The 21,950-nt window shown below is 48.8% G+C and overlaps 1 protein-coding gene across 4 annotated transcripts in view; it reads right to left on the bottom strand.

Annotated features, from left to right (window-relative positions):
* GAS7 (growth arrest specific 7) overlaps positions 1 to 21,950 on the bottom strand; it is a 108,284-nt gene that overhangs the window by 36,517 nt on the left and 49,817 nt on the right. For all 4 annotated transcript variants that reach the window (XM_082067308.1, XM_082067309.1, XM_082067310.1 and 1 more), the window contains 5 exons: positions 20,661 to 20,729; positions 18,538 to 18,623; positions 15,435 to 15,488; positions 7,005 to 7,094; positions 4,381 to 4,496 (listed from right to left, as the gene is read on the bottom strand). In XM_082067308.1, the coding sequence (XP_081923434.1) occupies positions 4,381 to 4,496; positions 7,005 to 7,094; positions 15,435 to 15,488; positions 18,538 to 18,623; positions 20,661 to 20,729 (415 nt within the window). The remainder of the gene's footprint in view (positions 1 to 4,380; positions 4,497 to 7,004; positions 7,095 to 15,434; positions 15,489 to 18,537; positions 18,624 to 20,660; positions 20,730 to 21,950) is intronic.

Below are 21,950 nucleotides of genomic sequence, written 5' to 3'. Positions count from 1 at the left end.
AATCTGTGTGTCAGTCCTTCATCTCACTAACAGAGGAATAACTGTCTTCTGTCATAAAGGCTTGCTGTGAAAACAATGAATCGAAAACGCTGTGAGTTCTTCCTTGATGCTGCTGTAGCTGGGGAAGTACTAACACACGAAGACAAAAGAAGTTCCATGATTTCCACAACCACATAAAAAACACAGTGTCTGCTGCCACTGTCCTAAGTGGCACCCTAAATGGAAAGCCACTGGCTTCGATGGAACAGGTCCTCACTGGTCCCAGCTTTAGCCCAGGCTCTGGGATTTCAAGCGTTACTTGTAATGCAAGTAGGTGCACTAATAATGGGGCACACTGCCTTGGTAAGGAGGAAACAATAAAAAATAACATTAAAACGGTGAATTGGTTCTTGCTTTAGAGCCCCAATTATGAGACATAAATGGTTTCACCCTAGCCTGGTATCCTGTCATTGGCTTTGGCCAAAACACCTTGAGCACCTCAAAAGAGGCTAAAAACCAAAATGAACTTCAAAAAGGGAAAAAAAGCCTCTTGGACTCCGGATTGTGGTGACTGTGGGGGACTCCTGAGCCTTGTGAGACATCTCCAGAAACCTCCATGGCTGTTTCACAGTTTTTGCAGCTTCACACCAAAAAAACCCCAAAGTTTCTTGTTTCCACTAGTTTGAAAACTTGCAGAATTTTACTCCCTGTGTAGTCAGAAGTATCACGGATTATAAGTGCATTATGACCCCATACAGTCTTGACTTTATTAGTTCTTGTTGCTCTTTGGATGTTTATTCCCTGCTCTCTTACGCTTTTTTTTTTTTTTTTTTTTAATAAGGTACTTTTTGTGCCCACACTCACAAAAACTAGAGAGCTACAAAGGGAGGAGAGGATGATCCGATGTGACTGCCATGCAAGAGGAAACTAAATAGATTAAGACAACACAGGGAACATGGAGAAAAGGTGATAGAGGATATCTGACAGACAGCTACACAACTGTCACTGCATGAAGACAGTGGCTGTGAGTCTTTTAACACTATTTCTCCAGATTAGGAAGCAACACTGAAATTAGCAGGCAACAGAAGCATCATTACTTGTCCTGTAGTGCATAAAATGCAGAACTGCAAACTGTTGCAGTGGTCGAAAATGTAAGAAGACTCAAAAGGACTAGACAAACAGTCGAAGATGTTTATAAGTATCTGCTGAATGTGGAAGACCTAAGGCAAACTCCGGAAACTCCCAAACTTCTGGTTATTGAAGGTGGGAGGACAGAGACTCTCAGGCTCTTTTCCTCTTGCGCACCCAATACTGCCACAGTCAGATGAACGTCAATGGGCTACACAGACCTTCATCGGATCACCAGGGCTTTTTTCCTGTGTTTCTTTTCCTGTAGCTATATCATCTGCTATTTATTCTAAATTTTCTAAGCATATACCAGCTTAATTAAAAAGTGAGTGACCAAAAGCCTAAGACAGTGTTCCTTTGCTAATAAAACCACTATTTCTTATACTTTTCTCCACTACTTGGAGAGACTGATGCTATTCATGGCAGTCTGCACATTTTCTGAGATGTTCTGGAGTCACAGAATCACAGGATGTCAGGGATTGGAAGGGACCTGGAAAGTTCATCCAGTGCAATCCCCCCATGGAGCAGGAACACCCAGATGAGGTTACACAGGAAGGTGTCCAGGCGGGTTGGAATGTCTGCACAGAAGGAGACTCCACAACCCCCCTGGGCAGCCTGGGCCAGGCTCTGCCACCCTCACCATGAAGAAGTTTCTTCTCATATTTAAGTGGAACCTTTTGTGTTCCAGTTTGAACCCACTGCCCCTTGTCCTATCATTGTTTGTCACCGAGAAGAGCCTGGCTCCATCCTCCTGACACTCCCCCTTTCCACATTGATCCCCAGGAATGAGTCACCCCTCAGTCTCCTCTTGTCCAGCTCCAGAGCCCCAGCTCCCTCAGCCTTTCCTCACACGGGAGATGCTCCACTCCCTTCAGCATCTTGGTGGCTGCGCTGGACTCTCTCCAGCAGTTCCCTGTCCTGCTGGAACTGAGGGGCCACAACTGGACACAAGATTCCAGGTGTGGTCTCCCCAGGGCAGAGTAGAGGGGCAGGAGAACCTCTCTGACCTACTGACCACCCCCTTCTAATCCAGCCCAGGTACCATTGGCTTCCTGGCCACAAGGGCCCAGTGCTGGCTCATGCTCATCCTGCTGTCCCCAGGACCTCTTACTTGAATGCAAATGCTGGACCGTGTTTTCACTTTGGACTTAAAATAATTCTTTCCTTCTTTCACACCCACATCCTTGATCTTTCAGTTCAGCCAATTTACTAATTATTTTCTTCTCTTTCTTGAGATCTGTCTTATTACAATTCCAAGTCTGTATTATAACCCTACCTTTGTCAATAAGAACTGAATGAATACATAATTGTGCAGTCTAAGATTGCTATTTACAAGTAGTTCATCTAAAAGTGTTTAAATTTCAGTTAGTTGTTGGTTATTTGATGAAGAAATGGGGTTATCTTGTCTCATCCCAGCTTCCTATGTAAAGCTATTTTTATTAGCTGCTTGAAACTCATCTCCAGAAGGCTGGTTGTACAGATGGGAGAGAATTTTTCTGGACATGAAAACCCCTAGTTAAACATGGTCTCATATTCCCTGAGCCACCTGATGGTCATCAAGAAAATCTTGGAATGTAAAGGTTCCCCAGATGCTCTGAGCTTTCATTTCCACGAGTAACCTCTCCAGCTCAACACCGTCCTCCTCCTTTTCCACACAGAGCAGTCCTGAATCATTTGTTCCAAACAGAAGAAAAATATATATCCATCTTTTTGTAACTCCCATCTAGAACCTCTTCACACTCAATTCCAAACCTTCTTTGTTTCCAGCACACAGTGAATGTTTTCTGTCTTTTCTTCTGCAGCATGCCTACCCCTTCTTCTGCTGAGGACACGGACATGCCTCTTCCCAGTGTCACAGCTGCTCTTTCCTCGCTCTCCCTCATTTCATGCCATCTTTCCTTCCCTCTTGAATGCTGCTTTCTTTTGTTTTTTGTCAAATTCCATTATATATTACTTTCTTTGGAGTAGCTTTCCCCCTCTTTTCCCTGGCCACAGCCATCACAGCCTTCTCTTCACCTTCTAACTTAGCAAGACTACTTCTCAATTGTATTATTCCTTTCTTCTACCGGTCTCCTCTGGTCACACTTTTTCATGGGTCATAGAGGCAACTGTCTCTCATACTGTCACACATCAAAGGCATCAGGAACCACACGTGGATGCTGTGCACTCTTCACCTCATTTATCAGACCACCTTTATTGCCTGTGCTATACCTGGCATTTCTCCACTGCTGCCATATCCCCAATACTACCAGAAAAGGTGAGAGGGAGAAAGAAAACAAACCTCAAATGAAGCAACTGTCTGCAAACTCTGCCCAATGGAACCGCCTCCCAAACACCAACACAGGTGCCTGTTTGTTGCCCCATTCATTGCTTCCACCCCTATTGATTTATATCAGCAAAGCCATGCTGTGTCTGCAGCAGCAGAGGAAGGCAATACCAACTCAGCAGCAAGAGCCAACGTAGAGGCAATGACAGGGGACAACAGCTCCTTCAATGGGTGCAATTGCCTCCAGGAGAGAACATCCATCAGTGCGCTCTGCCTTCCTCCTGGGAATAAACACCGCTTGCTCCCTATGGGCTGTTCTCAAGTTTGGAGAGTCATCCTCAAGATGATTTACATTGGCTTGGACACATGACAAGCGATTTCAAATAATAGTGACACCACTTATGAGTAATGATGTCACATCGTCTCCTGCACACGGCTGAGCTGAGCATCCACCAACTGCTTGTTTGGTGCTCAGTGCACTTTCCATGTCAGCACACCAAGAGACCACTAAAAGGATTCTGGCATTTTCTGGTAGCCACATCTGCCTTTATGATTTGGGGTTCACATTAAATATCTGTATATGCAATTTAGCTCCATAACCAGCTTAAGTCCCATGTGATGTCTTTTTACATCTTCCCCTAGGAAACTGTGCCTATGCTCCATATCAACAAATTGCCTCTCCGCTTTTCAGACAAAATATTTCCTTTGTAAATGTCATCTCTGCTCTGTTTTTTTATCATGTCCATGTTTTTGCCTTGAATCTGCAACTTAAAACCTTCTTGGTCCCCTCCATCTGAAGGGACAGCTCGTGCGCAACATGACTGAACAGGCACAGCAGGAGAGAGGAGTGAGAGCTGGGGAAGACTGGAGAGCGTGGATGGACATTGAATGAAATGCTCTTTAAGAATTGATAGTGTATTTTTTACATAGTTTGTGCTATGTCATCTAAATCAGTAAAAAAAAATAATTGCCATAAATAGTTAATTTGGTAGTAAACTGCTAATTACCTTTCTCGGACAAACTCTGCCATTTCTTTCTGCATTTGTTTCCCTTTAAGTTGCTTTTGAAGAAGAATTTCAAATCCCGACACTGTATTGTTCCCTTGGGAATCCTTCTTATCGGCCTGGAAGGAAAAAGGAAGTTGAACAAAAAGGTGTGAGGATTAGAAACACAGACACGCTGTTCCCAGAGGGAGCTGCCCAGGCAGCCTGAGCAATGGTGGTGTCCAAAGAGCCTGTGAGAGCTGATGGTCGCAGCACCTCAGCCCAGCTCGGAGAACAGCCCAACACTTTCTCTTTCCTCCTCCTCTTATTCCTTTTTGTTATTAAAAGAAAATAAGTTTTACAGTTACCTTTAGCAAGCATAAGCCTATGTGGGGGCCAAAGCAGCCGTCCGGCCTTCCCTTCCACTCACGGCCTTTCAGAGCTGGTGAGGCCCTGGGCCTGAGGCCTCAGCCTGTGAAGGGACCCTGGGATCAGCATGAGGGAACTGCGGGGAGGGGGGAGGAGCTGCTGCCCCGGCCAGGGGTAACACCGCCCCAAACCACCTCTAACAGAGCGACAAATTCAACCCTGACTTGCAGCAACTTGTTCACAGAATCCCAGAGTGTCAGGGATTGGAAGGGACCTGGAAAGCTCATCCAGTGCAATCCCCCCATGGAGCAGGAACACCCAGATGAGGTTACACAGGAAGGTGTCCAGGCGGGTTGGAATGTCTGCACAGAAGGAGACTCCACAACCCCCCTGGGCAGCCTGGGCCAGGCTCTGCCACCCTCACCAGGAACAAGTTTCTTCTCATATTTAAGTGGAACCTCCTGTGTTCCAGTTTGTACCCATTGCCCCTTGTCCCCTTGTCACTGAGAAGAGCCTGGCTCCATCCTCCTGACGCTCCCCCTTTCCATATTGATCCCCATGAATGAGTCCCCCCTCAGTCTCCTCTTCTCCAGCTCCAGAGCCCCAGCTCCCTCAGCCTTTCCTCACACGGGAGATGCTCCAGTCCCTTCAGCATCTTGGTGGCTGCGCTGGACTCTCTCCAGCAGTTCCCTGTCCTGCTGGAACTGAGGGGCAATAGATACTGCCCTACTTCTCATCTTTCACTGTTTTGAACACATCCCTTTCCACTCTTTGCTCCACTGACTTCAGGGTTGCTACAAGGACCAATACAGTCTTCTCTCTGTTGTGGTTCTTCTCTCTTTCCTCTCTCTGCTTTTCCCTATTTCAGAATTTCCCTCTTCCAACAAACGGGCCCAGAAAACACTTTCCTAAGGACTACAGGTTTTTCTCCACTACCCTGGGTGCTGCACATTTGCCCAGAGAAAAAGGTCACATTAATCAAAGTGTGACATTTGTAGGACATCACGTCGGGCACCGGGCAGCTGAGACACCAGGAGGAGGTAGAACTGACCAAAGGAGGGCGAGTCATGGGCAGCCCACGGATGACAAGGCTGAACGAGAGGAAAGTCCTGGAAGTGGAGCTATGGGAAGACAAAAGTTTGCAGAAGAAAGGCAGCTTTAAGTGGAGTCTCACTGAGAGTGAGATGTGACCAAAACCAAGGAGCCATGCAGTGGCTGAGCATAAATGGAAAGAAACAAGCGGGACGGCAACCTCTGTAAGAACACATGCGAAAAACAAGCCTATACACCATTAACGATTTATTGCTCATTGGGGTCAGAAGTCTGGAAGAAACTACAGAAACTTTGATGGTTTGGTAATGTGACCATCTGCAAGTACGTCAGTGTAATTTAGCAAGTTATTGCTATTAGTCCTCACACCAACGCTGGAGCACACACGAGGGCAAGTGCTGCTGCGCCTCCAATAGCCACCTTTTTGTAAGTGAAGCTGTTTTTTAATGGAAATGCTTCAATAACTGAAAATACATGTGAAATTCATAAAATCTTCATTGTTGAAGTGGTATTGCCCCCCAAAAAGGGTTTTCCAGGGGAAGGTTTTTTCTATCAGCTCCACACTCGAAGGACTACTGTATCATTTTAATCTGATCCAGGATGCTGAAAGCAGAGCTAAGCATGAGAGAGCACACACAGAAATACAGCCACTGGAGACCTCCCGTGCTGAAGGCTGCGTTAAAACTGCTCAATTGGAGTTACTAATGTGCCTGTCCCTCGCAAACCTCATCCTTTAACAACTAATTTATCATCTGGCCTCCAGAACATCCCGTCGGTTTTACAATTTAACATAAAGTTTGTAACTATGTGCTTGTTTTAAATGCGATACCCCCAGTTTCCTAGTGCATCCCCAGGTCTCATGCTCTGGGAAACACTGAAATAATATTCCCTGTCAGCTGGCTCTCTATCCCCCACTCTGCTGCACAGCCCTTTTGGCTGAGGTATTTTGAGATGTGTAGTTTGTCCTACATCCTCCCCATTTCCTGACTAAAACCATCTCCTGACAGCTGACCTTGCCCCTCTGGACGCTCTTCTGACAATCGCCCACATCTCGGAGCAGTTAGATGGTTTCCATCTGATCTTCACTGGTGTTCTCAGTACCCCTGGTGCTGCCCTAATGTGTTTCAGCCCGAATTCTCCTTTACCTTGTACTGCAACTCAGGCTGTTTGTTCCACTTTTTTGAAAGCTCAGGAGCTGCAATATGGCATGTGGCTGGCTGCCCACTTACCCAGAAATAATCACAGTAGCTCCACTCCGAAGGTTTCAGCAACTGCTGCTCTGGCATTACGTCAGGGTGGGGGAAAGTCACGCAGTTTATCTGTAAAAAAAGGCAAAAGAGAGTTAAAAGGAAACGAAATTTAGCTGTTGATGAGAAATATGCAAATGAAGGGCCATATACAAACGCTTCCAATCAGAAAATCCACAGTGAATGCATGTCGGTAAAGAAAAATTTGTCGTTGCACAGAAACAGCAGCTAAATATTCCCAGAAAGCTCCTCTGAGCAAGCAGGAATGTCAATAAACTCCCCGTTTCGCATGAGGAAAACCTGCTGGATTTGGAAAGCGCCACACAGGGAGTTCTCCTGGATCCCCGACTGTGGCAAACGTCCTGATGTGAAGCACCCTAAAGCACGCCCTGAACACAAGAGCTACCACGAGCAACAGAGAGCGCTGAAGGCACTATTGGCGTATCTCGTCGGAAAATCTTGGCTATGTCAGTCTCTTACAGGATTACCAAAGAAAAGTGTTATTTTTTCAGTGCACAGCCCTTCTGTCTACCCCAGAGAACTTTTCAGATGGAAGTGATGGTCCCTGCAAAAAGGAACAGGGGTCCCTAATGTGAGCCAGCCTTCAGTGCAGAAAAACCACAGCAACTTGAGACAGGATTCAGCACATAGTCATTCAACAAAGGTAGAAAAAAGTGCCAGCACTCATTAAGTTATCACAGTAGAAAATGTAGCTTGCTAAAAGCACAGTGAAAGCGAAGAGCATGGCAGCTATGGCAGAACATGCTGCAGAATAACTCTGGATGCAGTTAAGCCCTTCAGGGGAAATATCAGTAAGAGTCATAACTCACTGCCAGGACACAATGCTCGCCTAAAATTCCTGCTGAAAGCAGCCCCTCTTATTGCACCACAGGTTCACTGCACACTCTGGGTACTTGTGTATTAATCAAGAAACCAAGAGAAAATGGGGAGAGAAGACTCGGAGATGTAACCACATGGGTCTGAGGGTTTTTTTGGATCAGTTAACATTCGGAGGGAATCCAAAAACAAAGCTAGCACAGCTGCACGGGCAGTGAATCTGCCTTTGGGCTATTCAGAAAGGATCAAAAAGGACACAGCCCCAGACTGCAAAGTGCTGACACAGTGTACACCCACCACGCCAGAGCAAAGCAGACAAAGCCTTTAGCTGATACAACACTGTTCCTGCAAACCCACACTGGCTCTGCTGCTGGCTGTCCATGCTGAAGTGTCAGAGGCTGTCCTGGATATAGTGCAAGAGCCTTCTCCACTCCCCTCCGCCACAAAATCACTCTTTCCATTTTGAAGTCCATTTCAAAGCAGGAATATTGTGTCCAGTTGTGGCCCCTCAGTTCCAGCAGGACAGGGAACTGCTGCAGAGAGTCCAGCGCAGCCACCAAGATGCTGAAGGGAGTGGAGCATCTCCCGTGTGAGGAAAGGCTGAGGGAGCTGGGGCTCTGGAGCTGGACAAGAGGAGACTGAGGGGGGACTCATTCATGGGGATCAATATGGAAAGGGGGAGTGTCAGGAGGATGGAGCCAGGCTCTGCTCGGTGACAACCAGTGATAGGACAAGGGACAATGGGTTCAAACTGGAACACAAAAGGTTCCACTTAAACTTGAGAAGAAACTTGTTCCCGGTGAGGGTGGCAGAGCCTGGCCCAGGCTGCCCAGGGGGGTTGTGGAGTCTCCTTCTGTGCAGACATTCCAACCCGCCTGGACACCTTCCTGTGTAACCTCATCTGGGTGTTCCTGCTCCATGGGGGGATTGCACTGGGTGAGCTTTCCAGGTCCCTTCCAAGCCCTGACATTCTGGGATTCTGTGAAGACCGCTTATTTCAACCAAGAAAGGACCAAACGCTTCCCATGAAGACAGCAGTGTTTAAAGGCAGATTTCTAGGGCCCAGCATTGTCACACTGGGTAATGAGAAGGGGGAAATAGGCACCTCAATGTATTTTGCAGCCTTTACCAGCAGACTGGCTACCGTGGTACACAGAGGTGACATGCAGCAGCAGCACGTACAGCGGCACATTAGTTGTTTTCTGCAGCTCAAAAACTGCAAAGGGAAACCGCAAGGGAAATTCATATTCCCCGCTAAAAATGGCACCTGCTTCACAAAAACTAAATCTGTGTCGGCTGGAAGCTGCTTACTAAGACTCCCCATTACACCACTAATGCCCTGAAGAAATAAACACGGAGTCACTGGAAATGCTCACGCTGGGACTGGTGAAGGCATCGTACACACCGCACCACGTCCACACACAGCGGGAACAGTGACACACACCAACAGCCATGAGAATAAAGCTAATTCATCTGCTTCTCAGAGAGTATCATCAGACTCTAAGCTTTATGAATAAATCAAACACCCTTCACTTCCCAGAAGCTTATATTTAATTGTCTAGAAATGATGCTGAATTGTCTAGAAAAAAATCGTGAGGCCATTTGGGTCTCATATCGCATTTAAAAGGAAATGGGTGTTGGAATTCATGAAATAAAATGTAGAAGTTTTTGCAATCTTCAAAAAAAAAAGAAAAATTGAAAATGTAAAAGGAAAAAGAAAAATGAGAAAAAGGAAAAAATAAAAAAGATTATTTGTGTGGTAAACAGAACTTACCCAAACTTACAGTTTTCTACACAAAGTCCCAGAGGGGGCATGAAAGCTTTCAAAACTCTAGAAGTATTCCTAAAAATTACTGTGGAGGAAATCCTATGGCTCTTTCCTTCCATCACCACAGATTTCTAATATTTAACCAGGAGCTCTTGGATCTGTATTTCTGAACATTCCTACAACCTTTCATGGTTTCCAGCAGGGAGGGAACACGGGCTGGCACTGAGCAGGACACGGCCGTATCTCACTCCCCGTGTCATCTGTCCCCCGAAATTCTCCTTTTCCAGTTTCTAAAACCAAAGATAGCTGGGAAAAAAGCTCTCTGGTTTACCAGCATAGTCCCATTGATGAGCTTTGTGACTGATGGCAAAGAGAGACGAAGCATCTCGCAACAGTAACCGGGCAAAGAAAACTTCAAATGGGAAACAGCGTTGCAGGGCTGGGGGGCTGTGGCATTGTTCAGTGAGTTGTTTCCTGGTTGGGGGGGTAGGGGTTAGTTTGTTGTTGTTTTTGTTAATCACAGAATCACAGAATCGACTGGGTTGGAAAAGACCTCAGCAATCATCAAGTCCAACCCTTGGTCCAACTCCAGTCCATTTACTAGATCATGGCACTAAGTGCCATGTCCAATCTCAGTTGAAAAACCTCCAGGGCTGGTGAGTCCAGCCCCTCCCTGGGCAGCCATTCCAATGCCTGACCTCTCTCTCTGCACAGAATTGCTTTCTAATCTCCAGCCTCAATCTCCCCTGGCAGAGTTGAAGCCCATGGCCCCTTGTCCTATTGCTGATGCCTGGGAGAAGAGCCCAATCCCCACCTGGCTAGAACTGCCCTTCAGGTAGTTCTAGAGAGTGCTGAGCTCAGCTCTAAGCCTCCTCTTCTCCAGACTAAACAAGCCCAGCTCCCTCAGCCTCTCCCCACAGGTCTTGTGTTCAAGTCCCTTCCCCAGTCTTGTTGCTCTTCTCTGGACCCGCTCCAGCACTTCAATCTCTTTCCTGAACTGAGGGGCCCAGAACTGAACACAATACTCCAGGTGTGGCCTCCCCAGTGCAGAGTACAGGGGAAGGATCACTGCCCTTGTCCTGCTGACCACGCTGGTTTTGATACAGGAATTATTTATGGATGGACTATAGTGATATTGAGATGAAGCTGTTCTGTGCGTACTTGAGGACATTATCTGCCTTTAGAGATAAAGCGTACTCCTCAAGAAGTCAAATAAAGAAAAAAACCTATTAAAGAAATAGTGTGGTGTGATGTGAATCCAGCTGTGTGCTCTTCTGTAGAAGTCATGCTTCCAGATTAAGGTAGTGGCCTTAAAATACTAAGCAGTGTAAAGCAGTGTACACTAATTATAACTCTTACTTAGAAGAGCAGATGGTAAAATGTGGTATAAACCTTCCATAATTAGATTTTCAACTCTTAGGTGATCCCGCTCCGACGGGGGGATTGGACTGGATGAGCTTTTGAGGTGCCTTCCAATCCCTGACATCCTGTGGTTCGGTGATGTTTAACAGCACTAAATGGCTCTGTCCGCCCTGGGGCAGTGACACCCCCTCCCTTGGCCTGGGACCTCTGCTCCCACCAACTGCATCCCCGACAGCCGCTTGGGCAAGGTCCACATTCAAACAACATGGTAAGACCAGCGCTAACCTCTTTCCACAATCCTGACAAGCCACCCAGGCCTGAACGAGAGCGTGCGGGAGCTGATCTTTACAGCTCTAAGCGCCAGTAAGAAACAAAACCAATTAAAACACTTATCTCAGGAGTCACACAACTTGAAGAGGAAACAAGGCGTTATGACCTGCATGACGTTTTCACAGGCTCTCCTGGGACAGCCAAGGTAATAATCAGCCTCACTAGTTCTCACCCAGCTTCTTTGCTAATAAAAACTGGCTGTTGTCAGCTTGCAACGAAGCAAAATTAATGACAAGACAGCAGCACGGCGGACTGCAAGCATCGGCTGAGCAAGCGTGCCTGTGCTTCCAGCCGCCACCGGACACGAGTGGCAGCAAAACCACAGGATCCCAGAGCCCGGAGGAAGGGACAGAGCCAGACACGCTGTGGAAAACACGCTGACAACAAAGCCCCGCGGGGGGGAGAAGGAAACCAGACAAGCACCACACGTTGAGGCATTTCTTTCAACAAGCCTGTTGTGGACCAAACGCAATAAATGGATTAAAACACTTTTGCCTATACACTGATCACAAGCAAAAGCAATTATACTCTTAGCAGCTAAATATTCCAGCTAATATTTCACATGAGTACATCGGCAGTGATGGCAAAATGAGCTGTTTACATTGCCGGTGACTCTTGCCTGTGTCTGAGGGTAAAGAAGCAGCAAAGTCGCAGGGAAGCAGGTGAGTACACAGGATTTGCACAGGGGCAGCGTGCACCAGAGTAAGAAACTGTGTTTGGTTGGGCACGAACATTCATTTCATGGATTTCAAAGTCCTCAGGAGGCTTTGAAGTTGCTACCAGCACTTACCAGTAACTGGGACATTGCCAAGCAACATGAATAAAACAAGAATAATTTGATCAAGGCTTAGATAACTACATGTTTATTACATAAGACACTATATAAATAAATGAGCGGACAGTGGGTGAGCTTACTGTGCTGTGCTAAAGCGACCAAAGCAGGGCAACATTCTTGCTCATTTCTTCAACTTAAAAATGCGGATTATTTTTCCTGATTTCTGCACATTCCCAGCACTTCAAACACAGCACGGCTGTGCCAGATTGCCCAACTTCAATATCTGCTTTACAGTTTCAGCTGAGAGCCGAAAAGTACAATGGCCAACGCCACTAGATGTAATGAGTTCACCTGCCAAATGGGACCATTTGGGCAAAAGAGTCGAACGCAAAGGCTGGAGGAGATCCCAGAAGAGCTAAGGTGCAGACTAAGGCTTGGGCAGTTTGAACTCTGCCCAGACAGGGAGGGTCAGGAATAGCCAGGCTGTGTCTAGGTAGCTTCAACATCATGAGTTTGCATGTGGATTCAGCGGTGGCAGGGTGATCCCACAGCTACAGCTACAGTACCACACAAGGGAAGAACAGACAACTGAAGGCCTCAACGTTAAAATAACCGTTTGATACACTGTCTATTTCAAAGGGAAGATTCTGCCAAAAGTGTTTCGGAGCCCTCTTTATTTGGTCCAGAGATGACTGGGACAGTGCCTGTCACAGCCGGGGTTTCTGAGGTCCTGCCATGCCCGGGGCGGAAGGGACAAGGGTACTGAACATGCAGCCTCACGCTGCGTTCATCACATTGTGTCAGGCAAGGAGCACAGCACCAGAAAACCCCAAGTTACTGCACGTAGGCTGCCCCTCTTCCCATCTGCAGCACGTGTCCGTTCATGTGTCCAACATAAGCCATACAAAACACCAGCATTTTCCAAGTCATGCAGTATCTTGACAAGGCACTAGATCATTCTTCAGAAAGAAACCCACACTCAAAAATAACCGTATCGTCAGACGGAGCTTTGTCCCTGAGCCAATGTCCCCCTCAAAAATACCGTATCATCAGACGGAGCTTTGTCCCTGAGCCAATGTCCCCCTGTGCCTTCTCCATTTAACTCTCCCTCATCTGTGGCCCAGGAGTTTCAGCTTCCACAGGTAACTCCTGGTCAGAGAGAGGAGTCAGCAAACCACCCAGCCTCAGACTAACGAGTGCACCTTGCAACTCACTGCAAAATCAGCACAGACCGCAGACCTGCACCGCTGCTTCCTAAGGGAGCATCAATAATTTGTGCAAGCAGCAGTTTCATAACAGCCTCTGATATAACCCAGCAGGGGCTTCCCTTCCAAAGAAAACAAACACCACAGTGTGGTAACATTCATTTACCAAAGAGAAAACACTATGCTCTTCTTCTTGTTGGGTGCGTATAGAGCAGAAATCCTCCAGCTCCCACCTGCCTTCAGGATTTCCAAAAGTTGTGCTCCCAAATGGCTACTTGGATGTAGAAGAGGCAGATGCATTCCTAGGAAGAAGGGATCGAACTGCCGGCCCTCTGCTGAAAGCGGTGAAACAGGGACACTGGGGACAGGCTGAACACCAGCTGATGTCTGCAGCTTGTGCATCATAGGATTTCAGTTTGCGGGGGGGGGTTGCTGGACTGAGAACCCCAAAGTTAATCACAGAATTCCACTCTGCAAGAAGGGATTCTGCCTGAGCAATGCTACAGACCGAGAAAAACCATCTGACAGCAAGCTAAGGATGTGCCCTGCAGCTCTCTTAACCAGAACATCCCAACGTCAGCTTGCGTGGCACTCAACAAATATAACCTCCTAGGAGACAGTGGGAAAAAGCACATTGCTTTACAGTTTACACTACCTATGAGAATGCTGGTGTTCACAATGCTTCCTTGACGTAGGCAATGGCTCGGAGCAAACAGCTGTTAAAATTAGCTTGTTTTTGTGTGTCTGATGTGTTGTACTTGAAAGCTTTGGACTTCTGCTGGAGAAACACACACCCGGTGACCCTGACATAACACAACACCTTCTTGCTTTGCAGATGCTACCAGATGCCACATGGGTCAGCAAATACGACAGTAACACCCACCCTCAGTGAACAGTGACTATTTCAGAACACAAGCACTGTCACTCTTGTGCTGCACCTGTACCCCATGCAGGGGAGCCTGCTGGTGCCTCTGGACAGCACGTTCAGCCCCGGGCTTGCTCCAGCCCCCCGACCCGGGCAGCGGGAGCTGCAGTGGGTGGCTCAGACACGTTTCCAGCCCCTGCGGTCCTGCAGATTCCGCAGGACATTTGCGAATCTGTCCAAATCAACTTACTCCATAACATACCACCCTCTCAAGACACTAATGGTAAAAATAGGTTTTTCCTTCTTAATGACTGATTTGGATAACTAAATAAACTGTTGATTTTTTTTCCCCTAAAAACACAAACCCGTACCCACATGGCAACGACCGACCTGAACTGCAGTCAGCGATACCTGTACGTGCTCCCTGTCCCTGTCACCAGAAACCCGGGGAATCGCGCCTAATGATGGCTAAATCAACAGGCTGCGTGAGAACACGCAGACAACAACCTCCTCCTCATAATAACAGTCAACAATGATATGTAACATTAAATTATTCCTTTTGTTCTCGTGGATTTTACACTCTGCCAATGCTTGCAGCTGTAAGCATGTTTATCGCCCCTCCTTTACCACTGCAATTCATTCATCTGCTCATTCATCTTCTTTATTATTTCCTTTTAAATAAACCTTTCTATTTCCAGTTACTGTCATCAATCTATTTTAATTTCCTTCCTGTTTCTAAACATTTGTCCTGCACTGAGCACTCCAGAAGTGCAAATTGTGTTCCAATGAGGTCACCAGGCATACAAAAGATATTAATATCTGTAAACATGATACTGAGAACATCTTGAGTCAGCTATATGTGAGATAAACTTCATAGTGAAACCTAAAATCTTTGCCTATACTTCTCAACAGAAATCTTCACTCATACACTCTGGCACAGAAAAATGCAGATGCTGCCCTATCAAGGCAATGACCAATCTCCTCGGTGCTCACCTTTCAGTGCTTCTCGGCTGCTGGGGCAGGGGGATGGTCACCGGTGAAGTTTTTTCAGGACGCCTGGCCCACAGCCGGCACCTCTGGAGCACGCGTGTTCCCCTTCCTCGCTCTGTTCTTATCTCCCTCTCATCCCAGAACCACCAGAATCAAAAAGGAAACGCTACTGGAACTCTGCCCAGGGCGGAGATCCCAAAGCCCACCTGGGCCCCCGACTTATTAGTGTTTAAACACCGAAATCACCCTGCCCGCCCGCCTCCCCCGGCCCCGCACTCACCGTCAGGCTGCTCTCCTTGCTCTGCCGCCGCGGCGCCGCCGGGGACCCCGGGGCCTGTGGAGACAAGCGGGGCGCAGCGTCACGGCCGCTCTCGGAGCACAGCATGGCGGGCGCTACGCGGACCCCATGGCCCGGCTGTGCGGCTCGGCTGGGCTGAGCCTGGCACCGCTCGGCTCGGCTCGGCAGAGCCCGGCTCGGCTCAGCTGGGCTCAGCTCGGTACGGCGCGGCTCGCCTCGGCTCAGCACGGCTCGGCTGAGCTCGGCACGGCTCAGCACAGCTCAGCCGTGCTCAACTCAGCTCGGCTCGCTTCAGAGCGGCGCTGCTCGGCTGGGCGCGGGGCGGGGGGAGCTGAAGGCCGCCTCCCCTCGCTGCCGCCCGCCCGAGCGGCCAATGGCGGGCAGGGCCGGGCCGGGCCGAGCCGGGCGGCCGAGCCCGCTCCCAGGCGGGCCGGCCCTCGGGGGTGCACCGGCCCTCGGGGGTGCACCGGCCCCGTGCTCCGCCTCTCGACCCCGCCGCGGGCTGCAGCCGGGACCGAGCCGCGCCGCCGGGACCGAGCCGCGCCGCCGGGGCGGTGCGGTCCCGGCTTGGGGGCAGCGGGAGCCGCTCGCAGGGTGCGAGTCCGCTCCGGGCAGCAGGCGCTGGGTTTTGCCGTGGACCTCAGTGCGGATCCCCCTGCCCTGACACCGGGGCCGGGGGGAGCGGACCCCGGGTCGTGTAGCGCCCGGGACCAGCCGCTGCCTTTGGGCTACAGCCCGAGTTCCAGCTCCATTCACATCAGCAGCGCCGTGCCCGGAGCCGAACGCGTGCGGGCTGCGCTGCTGCTGCCTTTGCGGCGGCTGTGACAACCTGGACGGGCAGCATTTAGCTGCTCTCTAGGAAGCTGTAAACAAGGCCTGGCCCTGAGCCCAGCACAGCACAGCTCTGCGTTGTTCTCAGTTGTGGCTTTTTCCCCCTTGACCTGTTTCCAAGAAATGTGGCTGAGCTTGCCTGAGGGATCTTGCCAGTGTTTGTTTGCATGATGGCTGCTACCCAGGTCTAAGAAAGCATCCAGGAGAATGTGTGGAAGCTGCTCTGCAGCAGGAGACAGCCTGTGCCAAGAACAGACAAGGAGGCAGTCAAGGCAAAGCTGTTGGGGATGACCCAAGACAGGCAAGTAGGATAAGGACTGGCCAAAGTGTATGAGAGTTTGAGGGTGTAGAGAACAGCTTCTTGCAACCAACAGTTTATGGTCAGATGTTTGCTCCACTAAGGACTCTCCTGCAAAAGGAGTCACAGCTCCCAGGGAAAGCAGGCTCCCAAGCTGGCATGGGCACAACCTGTTCTTAGAATTAATGGCACCAGCAGCTAGTTATAGGTTCAAAGCAGGAATGAAGCCAGGGCTTCAATTTGGAAAAACCTGTAATAAAGAAGCAATGGAAAGAAAGTATCATGAAGGCTGTTGAAGTGAATGAGAAAAGTAATGAAAGGGATTTTTGTCAGTCTGATGGTTGAGTCAGCTGAGCAAACCAGTGCATGGCAATGGACTCCCTGTGTGTCTCTTGTGAATTTGGGTATAAACTTGAGTCAGACTCAGCACATTAAAATGGAAGGTGGCAAATGTTGCTACAAAGGAAGTTATAGGGGAGTCAGTTAATCTGACTTGTGCACCAAGCCAACTGCAAAAACATTGTGATTCAGATACCCTGAGAAATGGAATTTTTTGCACAAGGATTAACATAGTTTAAAAAAAAAAAATTGGTCACAGCCTGCAAGTTTATTTTGGTTCTCTGAGGGAGTCACAACAGATGTGTGGACAGGGTGTCTGGTAAATGCACTACATTGGTTTCTAAAATGCTTTTGGCCTAGTTTAGGTGCCCACATGCTCTGCCTCCAGCCTGTGCAAACTGCTCAGAGAACAAGCAGCATGGGCAGTAATGTGCAAGATGTTTGATGTGGAAGGACCAGAGAGTCCAACGTGCCGGACTGTGTCATGGGAGATGCCATGAATCAACTGGTGGGGAAGCAAAACCAGCAGCGCTGACTTAGCTGAAACAGCACACATGGCGGCAAGGCTGAAGGCCACGAGCTAGGAGGTGGTGGGCAAGAAAGTGGGTTGAAGCAAAGAGGGACAGTTGGCAAACAACACAAAATTTAGAGCAAGAAATAGGGAATATCAGGGGGATGCTGAGAGCAACAGACAACCCAGGTCAGCATGGTAGCAGCACACAGATAAAACATGCATTTCACTGAGAATATTTAAGGAGTTGCACTGCAGAAGAACCTACCAGTTAATATAGAAGTGAAACAGAGAACTCAGGTTCGGTATAACTGGGGGAAAAATGCCAGCAGGCAGGGAAGCACAACCCAACAGGAGTGCAACCCACCAGCTCTTCATTGAGCTGTTGCTGTTTTGGCAGGGAGTGCAGAGCTCCATGGGAGGAGCTGGAAGAAGGCCCTGCGCTCCATCTGCAGACCTGCAGGGAAGACTCTCCCAGGGACATGAAGTGGTGCAATAAAAAATGCAGGAATATGTATTGAAAATTTGGACAAACAGGCAGGGGAGACTGGCTGTCCACCGGTCAGGGTCTTGAACGCTAGCCTGGAGCGATGAGATGGGTGAGGCACAGGCTGTGCAAGGCACAGAGGAGCGCCTGTAAGAGGACATGCCGGAATGGATGAAGTAATTGAGAAAAAGAAGCTGCTGACAAATTCTTTGTGAATACTGTCTTTGGGAGGGAAAGCTGGAGCTGCAAGAAAATACAATGAGATACAGACATGGGCAGATGTGCAAGTCTAGAGAGAGGACTGTGCTGGAGACAGGCCCAGGCCTCATGCTGGATGGCAGGAAAATTTGTAGGGTTGTTAATAGTGACTGAAGTGGCTTGGTGGATTTTTCATAAAGGAGTGATAGGGCAAAAAAATCCGAAGCATCTTGGTATTTTGTACTGTTTTACCAGTTGGACACAAAGACTAACTATTCTAGATGCAACAAATCTGTCTGATCGGACAGTTTCTAAAAGAAAAAGCTTCTTGAATTCCTGCTCTGGGCAGATTCCTGAAATACTGAACAGAAGACCCATTTATTCTTGGATACCACTGTTTGGCTTCTCCCCCAAAACTTACCTGGGGACCCCCGCTGGATTTTCGGAGGCTCATGTGACCTGAGTCGAGCTGGTGTACTGGGGTCCCAGAGACGTGGTAGCCATTCACTGTAAGGACAGACGGGACAGTTAGCAGGCTTGCTGCTGGTAGCAAATGAATAATTGCACATTTAAAAACCTAATCACAGAATTGATTATACAGATGTAAATCACAATGCCTTTTTTGAGTTCCGCGCCTCTGGCCTAAGAATCTAAGATGCTGCTCCCCCTCTCAACAGGCTGGCAATGTGATGTGTGAGACCTCAGAACTGGACTCTACAGCTCAGCCACGGGCGCACTCCATCCTCAGGATCCTGCAGCAGGCCCTGATCAGGAGTTATGACAGGAAAGAGCCAAGATAAAGAGACCCCCAAACTCAAAACAGTTCCTATAGCACTGTTTGGTAAAAGGATGTGCTTGAAGAAGAAGAGTATGTTGTATTGGGTTTGCATAGCAAGGCTTTGGTAGTGGGGGGGCTACAAGGATGGCTTCTGTGAGGAGGTGCTAGAAGCTTCCCCTGTGTCTGATGGAGCTATGTCAGCTGGCTCCAAGACAGACCCACCGCTGGCCAAGGCCGAACCTATCAGCAACGGTGGTAGCATCTCTGTGATAACATATTTAAGAAGGGGGAAAAAAATGTCCAGAACAGTCAGAAAAGAGGAGTGAGAATATGTGAGAGAAACAGCCCTGCAGACACCAAGGTCAGTGAAGGAGGAGGGGAGGAGGTGCTGCAGGCACAGATGCAGCCTGTGGTGCAGACCATGGTGAGGCCAGCTGTCCCCTGCAGCCCATGGAGGTCCATGGGGGAGCAGAGATCCACCTGCAGCCCATGGAGGTCCATGGGGGTGCAGAGATCCACCTGCAGCCCATGGAGGTCCACGGGGGAGCAGAGATCCACCTGCAGCCCATGGAGGTCCACGGGGGAGCAGAGATCCACCTGCAGCCCATGGAGGTCCATGGGGGAGCAGGTGGGTGCCCAAAGGAAGCTGTGCCCCTGTGGACAGCCTGTGCAGGCTCCCAGCAGGACCTGTGGCCCCATGGAGAGAGGAGCCCATGCTGGAGCAGGTTTGCTGGCAGGACTTGTGACCTCCTGGGGACACAGGCTGGAGCAGCCCATTCCTGAAGGACTGCGCCCTGTGGAAGGGACCCACGCTGGAGCAGGGTGAGGTGTGAGGAGTTCTCCCTCTGAGGAGGAAGGAGCGGCAGAAACAACACATGATGAACTGACCACAACCCCCATTCCTCGTCCCCCTGCACCACTCAGAGTGGGAGGCAGAGAAAACTGAGAGTGAAGTTGAGCCCAGGAAGAAGGGCGAGGTGAGGAGAAGGTGTTTTAACATTTGGTTTTATTTCTCATTATCCTACTCCGATTTGATTGGTAATAAATTAATTTTCCTGAGTTCAGTCTGGTTTGCCCGTAACAGTAACTGCTGAGTGATCTCCCTGTCCTCATCTTGACCCATGAGCCTTTCATTGTCCAGCTGAGGAGGGGGAGTGATAGAGCAGCTTGGCGGGCACTACCTATGTAAAAAGCACTGCTTAAATGGAGATAACTTTTCATGTCAAGAAAGCAAGCCTTGTAAGATGCTTACGGTTCATCTATAGAGCTGTAGGTTGCTTTATTTTTGGAATACGCTGAGCAAAGAATCATGCTCAAAGTAGGGTTAAAACAAGATACAAAACTACATTACAAATCCTTTGGTCACAACAAAATGCACAAGCTTCAAGCATACTTCCCACTCAGCTCTGCTGATCATGAGGGGCATCAGTTTGAAAAAATTCCACAAACCAACATCCTCTAGGCTGCATTATTTACAGTCAGCTGGCAGCAACAGCCTTTACATTGAGCACTTTTTATTCTAGAGTAATTTTTGCTTTGCTTTGTCTTTCTGCAGTACTTAAAGCTTTTCAGTACAGTTATGCTGCTGTTTCTGAAACAAAAGGAAAGAAGGCGTATCAGAAGGGAAAGCCCCACCATTGCTACACTCACATGATTGTGTACATTAAGTATACATCCTGCGTAATCACAGCATTTCCTTTGCTCTGCTGAGTGGTAGGGAAGCAGATTCACCCAGTGCAGTGGTCAGGCACAGCACCAAACAGTACCTGCAGAACTCTGCGACACAGGGCTCTTTGGAGTCCCAGGCACGCTGCTTGGCCGTTCCCAGGTCGTTTCTGTTGAAAGAAAACATCAATGTAAGGGTGATGGAGACGCTGCACACACACCAGTTACATCCATTACACATGTACAAATGGGTCACAGAATCCCACGATGTCAGGGGTTGGAAGGGACCTGGAAAGCTCACCCAGTGCAATCCCCCCATGGAGCAGGAACACCCAGATGAGGTTACACAGGAAGGTGTCCAGGTGGGTTGGAATGTCTGCAGAGAAGGAGACTCCACAACCTCCCTGGGCAGCCTGGGCCAGGCTCTGCCACCCTCACCAGGAAGAAGTTTCTTCTCAGATTTAAGTGGAACCTTTTGTGTTCCAGTTTGTACCCATTACCCCTTGTCCTACCACTGGTTGTCACCGAGAAGAGCCTGGCTCCATCCTCCTGACACTCCCCCTTTATATATCTGTAAACATTAATGAGGTCGCCCCTCAGTCTTGTCTTCTCCAGGCTAAAGAGACCCAGCTCCCTCAGACTTTCCTCATAAGGGTCTGACCCTCAGTGTTCTCTGGACCAGGTTCTCACCTTGTGAGGATAGTTCCTGCACCTCCCTGAACTCCCCACCTCCTCCCACCTCTTTCTGCTGTCTTTCCTCAGTCCCGGCTCCCTTGGCCAACAGCTGGGATGGGTGGGAACAGGACGGACTGGGAGCTGCGTCACTGGTTCTTCCAGTGCAGCTCTGCCCCAGGGCCCTGCTCGGCAGGAAACAGGGATCCAGCTGTAGCGCAGATCACCACCTGTAAGCTGCTGCTGCCATCTGTGCAGACAACCTTTCCAGGTGTAGTTAAACCCAGCCCAGCCCGGGGTCCCCCCCGCGGACATGGAGACCTGCCCGGCCACGGCAACCACAGCACAGCCAGTGCTGGCCCTTGCCCTGGGCACAAGGACCAAGTGCAGGCGGTGCCTTCGCCCCTGCTCTCCGCATGAAAGGCAGCTGGGAATGACTCAGATACGTGGTTTTAGTGATATATACAAAGACCACAGCACTTTTTTTCCCTTCTAAAAACTGTTTCCCTGGCAAATTTCCTCTTTTCCACCCAGGTCCTTTAGCAACTAGAATATGCAAATGTACGCACATCAGTTTTGATATTCAAAAGACTGCTGCTGCTTTCCCCCTCTCAGTTTCCTCTGTAGTTTAACCATTCAGTTCATTTTCTCAGCAAAGGGAAAATTATTTTTGACCACAGGCTAAATACAGAAGATTTAATTGCAAAATTTTGTAAAAG

The sequence above is a fragment of the Streptopelia decaocto genome (genome assembly GCF_964273445.1).
Source record: "Streptopelia decaocto genome assembly, chromosome: 16".
Taxonomy (NCBI): Eukaryota; Metazoa; Chordata; class Aves; order Columbiformes; family Columbidae; genus Streptopelia; species Streptopelia decaocto.
Note: the sequence above shows the minus strand (reverse complement) of the source record. Positions and strands in the feature narration are given on the sequence as shown.